Below are 7,500 nucleotides of genomic sequence, written 5' to 3' on the forward strand. Positions count from 1 at the left end.
TTACTTGGGCACATTAATACACCCCATATCTAGTTGCTAAGCAACTGAAGCGTGAACCGTGATATTGGGGGGCTTGGCCAAAAGATGGCATCCAATCAGTGCAGAGAGATTCCTGCGTTAATGGAGCCAAGATGCCGTTATACATGATAATTACATCCTTACGACGCACTGCTGTTAACTAAGGTCAAAGGGCAGAGATGCATCAACAACAACAACGACAACAACTGCAGCTTGCTCTCTGTTTCATCAGCACATCAAACACACACACACACAAACACACACACACACACACACACACACACACAAACAAACACACACACACACACACACACACACACACACAAACAAACAGAGTCCTTGCAAGGACATCTGAGTTAAAAAAAACTGGCTGTACCTAATGTGTGTGTGAGTGTGTGTGTGTGTGTGTGTGTGTTTTTCCACTAATAATGCTTACGTTGTGTGTGTGTGTGTGTGTGTGTGTGAGAGTTTCCACTAATAATGCTTACGTTTTGTGTGTGTGTTTTTCCACCAATAATGCTTACGTTGTGTGTGTGTGTGTGTGTGTTTTTCCACTAATAATGCTTACGTTGTGTGTGTGTGTGTGTGTGTTTCCACTAATAATGCTTACGTTGTGTGTGTTTTTCCACTAATAATGCCTACGTTGTGTGTGTGTGTGTGTGTTTTTCCACTAATAATGCTTACGTTGTGTGTAATTGGTAAAAACTGTGATTTATGCCACCATGTAATAGCTTTGACAGGTGATCAGCTGAATGTCAAAGTTCACTGGATGGGGTTCAGGGTTAGGCATGAGAGTCTGTGTGTGTGTGTGTGTGTGTGTGTGTGTGTGTGTGTGTCTGTGTGTGTGTGTGTCTGTGTGTCTGTGTGTCTGTGTGTGTGTGTGTGTGTGTGTGTGTGTGTGTGTGTGTGTGTGTGTCGAGGCCACCCTGAGAGTAAAAGGTTTGGACAAGAGCTGGTTGCGGTGTGTGTGTGTGTGTGTGTGTGTGTGTGGTGTGTGTGTGTGTGTGTGCGTGCGTGCGTGTGAGACGTTACCTTGAGCGTAGGACTGTTCGAACACAGACTTGTAGAGGCTGCGGAAAGAAGAACTGAGATCCTGGAAATCTGAGAAGGGGAGGGGCTTATCTCGCTCAGCCGCATCAAAGGGGAGGGGCTTATCACACTCAGACACACTGAAGGGGTGTGGTTTACTCTGGTCAGACGTGGGGAAGGGGAGGGGCTTATCCCTTTCTGATGCAATGAAGGTCTGAGAGTCAACATGAGCACCAACCTAGAGAGAGAGGGATGGAGAGAGAGAGAGAGAGAGGGAGAAAGAGGGATGGAGAGAGGGAGAGAGGGAGAGAGATTTTATAGCCAATTCCCTGGCCTAAATACGTCCACTGCAAACACGTATCATATTGATGGAACTGCAAAATAGCTATTCTACTGTTGTTCTGTATCATTTGTATCTTTAACATATATTGATGTTTCCTGCTCTGATTGGCTGTTGCATGGTGGTTATCGTGTGAGCATAGAAATGCTCATATGGGGGACTGATGGAACTGGAAATATTGCTATTCTGTTGCTGTAAGACATTAACTCCTTATTTTGTATCTGCAACTCATTTTGGATGTGTACTCTGTCTGTCTCACTGAGACCTGAACAAGTGGCTTGTGAACCCCTCCCCCCCCAGATAGCCTCTTTCCTGCTAAAACTCTTTGTACCCTGGTATCACCCCCCTCCCCCCATAGGTGAACCCCTCACCCCACTGTCTCACCTAAAGGGTGTGGTCATCCCCTCCCCTATTGTATTCTACCTGACTGAAATGTATAAATGCCAACACATTCTGCTATCAGGTAGGCCTTGCTCTGAGCACCAAGCTGAGAGGGGGTCTCCACGCCGAAATAAACTCCAGAAACCTGACTTCAACTCTCCGGTCCCTTCTTCAACTTAAGCGTGCTTATTGAGATTCCATCAATATTCTCATGTAGGTTAGTGCATGTAAACCAGCAGATACTAATTTAAAAGACATTCCTGCATTAAAATAATGTATCCTGACAGTTTAGATGATTTGAAATGGTCATTTATTATCACACAAGCATTTAATTATCACAGCAAACAATTACGCTGCACTGAACTGTAAGTAAAGTACAAAAAAGTTAAAATAACGAAACCTGTAATTATTACTTGTGAACGAATATCATTCACGTCTTACTAAACCTAGTCACGCGAAATTGAACGAGGTAAACAAATCCTTTCTGTTTCCTCTTCCGAGCAGGTCACGTGAAAAATGATCCAAAGATCCGTATCCGAAAACCCATGAGAAAATGAACGAATCTTTCACAAACGACACATCACTAATATGTATATATGTGTGTGTGTGTGTTACAGTCCTCTTTAACCTCCGGGTGGCGTAGTTCTGTTTACTTTGTGCCTGCTCTTTTCTTTTGATTAATAGGTTTCAGGTGCAACCTGGGTTCGGGGGCGGAGTCGTCCCTTTATAAAGCGTGTCCTGCCGTGGATGAGCAGCTGGCTAATACCGAGTGATCGCACGTCCTGCTCCTAACGCCAAGACGGAGGTCTACTGTTGTGAACCTGTGGCACTAGTCTTTTGTTAAATAAATAAACCCCCCTAGACACGAGCCCTTTGACTCTTTTGTCTTTAATGTTGCAGTCAGCGAGGCTGGCCGTAACATATTGGGATCTTCGTCCGGTTTTTTGAATTGAATTCGGTTAGTAGGTGTCCAACATTGCGACGGTTTGTGAGTATTGTGGCTGGGTGTATTAGCGTGCATTTGCGATTAGGTAGCCGCCGGGTAGACACTGTCTGCCACTTTGTTATTTTAGTTTGTTGTTTTCTGGTGGTAATCCCTACGTGTGTGCGTTATCAGGAGGTTTGTAGTAGGCTGCACTACTGGCTTGCTGCATCCTCCTGAGCTAAACGGATAAAGTATACCAGGTAGGGAACCCACTGAAGACTAGCAAGGGTAAGATAGAGTTTTTTTTATTTTCATAGGTAGGTAGGGGTTGCGGTGTAGTAGCGAAATCACCCAGTTAAGTCTCACGTTTTGCGGCCTTGTAGATTTTTGAGCATCCTGTTCGTGTGTGGGCGTGACTTCTATTCCACTCGGGAGTGTTTTAGTGGTTATTTTGGGGCACTTTTTGTGATCACTGCGTGAAAATTGTAGTAGCAGCCATTTCGAGTGTGTTTGTGGGTAGCCGTAGGGTGATCATGACTTCTGCAGCGCAGGAGTTTGCAGAAGATCCCTCGGAGGGGGCGTTTCACCTCCTCACGAAGGATCAACTCATAGAGGTAGCGGCGATCTTTAAGATCGAGTTGACTAGCGCTGAGAAGTGATTAAAACACACTGTTAAGTCCGTCATACTGCCCTTTTTGGTGGAGGAGCGGGTCCTGCCATCGGTAGATATGAGGGAGACTATTCAACTGAAGGAACTGGCTATTAAGGAGAAAGAACTTGATAATCAGAGGGAGGAATTACGGTTAAAAATGGCTTTGAATGAGTTGGAGTTGAAACGTCTAGAGATAAGGGCTAAGGAAGAGAACCTAGATATGGCACCCACTGGGTCTTTCGATGCCAGTAGGCATATAAGACTGGTTCCCCCTTTTGTAGAGAAAGATGTGGAAAAATATTTTCCACATTTTGAGAAGGTCGCATTGACCCTTAGGTGGCCCAGGGAGGTTTGGCCCCTGTTGATTCAGTCCGTTCTCACTGGCCGGGCTCAGGAGGTATATTCAGCCCTCTCCATGGAGCAGAGCTCAAACTATGACGTAGTCAAAGCGGCTATTTTGCGCAGCTACCAGCTCGTACCAGAGGCCTACAGGCAGCGCTTTAGGCAGAGTAGCAAAACTGACCGGCAATCGTACATCGAATTTGCACGGGAGAAGGAGACATTATTCGACCGTTGGTGTGCTGCCAAGGAAGTGGATAGCCGGGCCAAGCTGCGGGAGTTGATCTTGCTGGAGGAGTTCAAAAACTGCCTCCCTGGCGCGGTTTCCACCTACCTTAGCGAGCGTCAGGTCGACACACTGCATGAAGCTGCTGTCTTGGCGGACGAGTTTGCGTTAACGCATCACGTCTACTCCAGAGACCAGCCCAGGCCTGATCGTCTCCAATTCCGCAGAGAGATTCCGCAGAGATTGCGTTCTTCTGTTAGCCCGGAGCCAGCCTGTTTCTACTGTAAGAAGCGCGGACACTTGGTGGCGGAGTGTCCGGTACTAGAGAGGAAACAGGCTGCGAATATGGTCACCGTGATTAAGGCTACTCCCCATCCAACGCTGCCAATGACTGAATCCACCAGTGACTCAGAATCTGGCTATGAGCCTTTTCTCAGTGACGGTTTTGTGTCGCTGCCTGGTGGGCAACACCGTACACCGGTGCGCATTCTCCGCGATACGGGAGCCTCCCTCTCGTTCATCTTGCAAGGGGTTCTACCTCTCTCTGGTGAGTCAAAGATTGGCACCAGCGTTCTAGTGCGCGGTTTCGAGATGGGCTCGACCATTGTGCCACTCCACCAGATAGAGCTGAAATCTAACGTGCTTACCGGCAGTGTAGCTGTCGGTGTTCGGAGATCTCTGCCAGTTCCGGGAGTCACGTTCATTTTAGGTAACGATATCGGTGGTGGTAACGTTTGGAGTAGGGGCAATTCGGAGGGGTTTCCACAGGTTGCTGAACCTATGGAACCTATGATCCACGAATGTGCGCAGAAATATCCCGATGTGTTCCCCGCCTGCGCGGTGACTCGGGCTATGGCGAGGGGAAACTCCTCGAAGCGTAGGGGTGCTGACTCTGATTCGGTTGGTGAGTTGTCTGATTCTTTCTTTGTCACTCTTGACGAGTCGGTAGTTCTGAAGTCATTCCCTAGTGTTCCTCCTACTAGGGCTGACAGGGAAGCAAGTAAAGCTGGCAAAGAATCTGGCCGATTCACTCGGGAAAACCTAGTTGCTGCTCAGAAGGCTGACATGTCACTCACCTGTCTCTTCCAAGCTGCCTCTTGCGATGTCGATCTTAATCAGGAGCCGCAGTGCTTCTTCGTGAGAGATGGCATTTTAATGAGAAAATGGAGACCTAATAGTGTTCCTGACCAGGGGAATTCGGTCCATCAGATTGTGGTACCATCTGTGTATAGGGAAGAGATTCTAAGAGTAGCTCACGATGGCCTGGCTGGTCATTTGGGTATTGCGAAGACACTTAACCGTATTAATCAGCATTTCTTTTGGCCGGGGGCTAAGCGGGACGTTGTCTGCTTCTGTAAGAGCTGTTGTGTTTGTCAGCTCGCTGGCAAGCCTAATCAGACAATTCCACCTGCTCCCCTGTACCCTATCCCAGTGATGGGCCAGCCATTTGACCATGTCATTATTGATATCGTGGGCCCACTTGTGCGCTCCACGAGTGGATATAGGTATTTGTTAACTATAATGTGTGCTGCTACTCGTTTCCCAGAGGCTATCCCGCTGCGGAAGATCACCACCAAGGTGGTGTTGAGAGAACTCCTCGGATTCTTTTCTATGTTCGGCCTGCCAAAGATTGTCCAGACTGACCGTGGCTCGAACTTTATGTCCCGCGTGTTCGCTCGCGCGCTAAAACAGCTGCGCATACAACAGCTGCGCATACAGCATAATGTTTCCAGTGCCTATCATCCTGAGAGCCAGGGGGCACTGGAACGTTATCACCAAACGCTAAAGGGCATGTTGCGCACGTATTGCTTGGAGTCTGGTCGAGACTGGGCCGACGCCGTTCCCTGGTTACTGTTCGCAAGCAGGGAGGTAACCCAGGAATCCCTTGGTTTCAGTCCTGCTGATCTTGTGTTTGGGCACACCCCCCGTGGGCCTTTGGCCGTGTTGAAAGATCAGTTTTTGAGTGAGTCTCCTGTCAAGGACGTCTGCAGCCATGTTACGAATTTTAGGTCTCGTTTGCACCGAGCCCTTGAGTTGGCTCGAGAGAATCTTGGGCGAGCTCAAGGTAAGATGACAAACTGGTATGACCGTAAAGCGGTCAGTCGCCACTTTGAAGTGGGTGAGAAAGTCCTTATGCTTCTTCCGATTCCGGGTTCTGCGTTGCAAGCCCGGTTCAGTGGTCCGTATGTGGTCGAGGACAAGGTCTCTGACCGTGATTACGTAATTGCTACTCCCGATCGGCGCCAGCAGAGGCGTCTATGTCATGTGAACATGCTGAAGCCTTATTTCGAGCGTGTTCCAATCCCTGCTTGTAGTCCAGTGTCCGATACGTTGCCATCCACGGATGGTACGGTGATGCTTTCTGTTCTGGTGGAGGAGAGTGAAAACGCTGAGAGTTGCCCGTCCCGTGCTGTGGTTGAGGGGCGTCTTAACAATACTGAAACACTCTCTGTTTTGCCTGAACGTCTCCCGCACCTCTCAGACTCCCAGAGGGCTGACGTTTTAGACATTATTCACCAGTTTCCTGAGCTGTTTAGTGATGTACCGAAGCAAACTCACGTCATAGAACATGACATTGATGTAGGTACTGCCGCTCCAATTAAGCAGCACCCGTACCGGGTGACGCAAGTGATCCGGGTGCTGGCGCTGTCCTTCTACAGTCAGGTGCTGAAGAGGTTCAGCACCCTGTCTGCTACTTCTCCAGGAAGTTTAACGACCAGCAACGGCGGTACTCCACCATCGAAAAGGAGACGTTAGCCCTTGTACTTGCGGTCCAGCACTTCGAGGTCTATTTGGGAGCTTTAGAGAAGGTCGTTGTGTACAGCGATCACGACCCTCTTAGGTTTCTTTTCCGCATGAGAAACGCTAACCAGCGGCTCATGCGGTGGAGTTTGATCTTGCAGCCCTTTAACATTGAGATCAAACATGTGCGGGGAACCGACAACGTCTTAGCAGACGCTCTGTCACGGGTACCGTAGTCTCTATTCTTCGTGTCTACGGTTTGAAAGAACCGTATGTCATGGTTTTGTTTTGTTTTGTGTATGTTTGTGCGAATGATTGGATGTTTGATTTTGGTGTGCTTGGTCATTGCCTGTTGTCATTGTTACAGCATAGCTGTACAGATATATGTTTTGAAATAGTGCTGCACGCATCCGTGGTTGTGGATGTCGTGCCTGGCGATGGATAATAATATCCGAGTTATGGAGACTATAGTCACCATTTTGGGGTGGAGGTGTTACAGTCCTCTTTAACCTCCGGGTGGCGTAGTTCTGTTTACTTTGTGCCTGCTCTTTTCTTTTGATTAATAGGTTTCAGGTGCAACCTGGGTTCGGGGGCGGAGTCGTCCCTTTATAAAGCGTGTCCTGCCGTGGATGAGCAGCTGGCTAATACCGAGTGATCGCACGTCCTGCTCCTAACGCCAAGACGGAGGTCTACTGTTGTGAACCTGTGGCACTAGTCTTTTGTTAAATAAATAAACCCCCCTAGACACGAGCCCTTTGACTCTTTTGTCTTTAATGTTGCAGTCAGCGAGGCTGGCCGTAACAGTGTGTGTGTGTGTTTATTACCTTGTTGGCGGGAGAGCTGGTGGA

General features: G+C 48.3%; 1 protein-coding gene across 1 annotated transcript in view; it reads right to left on the minus strand.

The window, feature by feature from the left end:
* The window catches only part of LOC105902184 (forkhead box protein J3-like), a 44,336-nt gene that overhangs the window by 4,954 nt on the left and 31,882 nt on the right, over positions 1-7,500 (minus strand). Inside the window, exons 6-7 of the mRNA XM_042707538.1 lie at positions 7,477-7,500; positions 1,051-1,285 (exon numbers count right to left, since the gene is read on the minus strand). The exon at positions 7,477-7,500 is cut by the window's right edge and continues 63 nt beyond it. Of these exons, the coding sequence (XP_042563472.1) occupies positions 1,051-1,285; positions 7,477-7,500 (259 nt within the window). The remainder of the gene's footprint in view (positions 1-1,050; positions 1,286-7,476) is intronic.

The sequence above is a fragment of the Clupea harengus genome, chromosome 4 (genome assembly GCF_900700415.2).
Source record: "Clupea harengus chromosome 4, Ch_v2.0.2, whole genome shotgun sequence".
Taxonomy (NCBI): Eukaryota; Metazoa; Chordata; class Actinopteri; order Clupeiformes; family Clupeidae; genus Clupea; species Clupea harengus.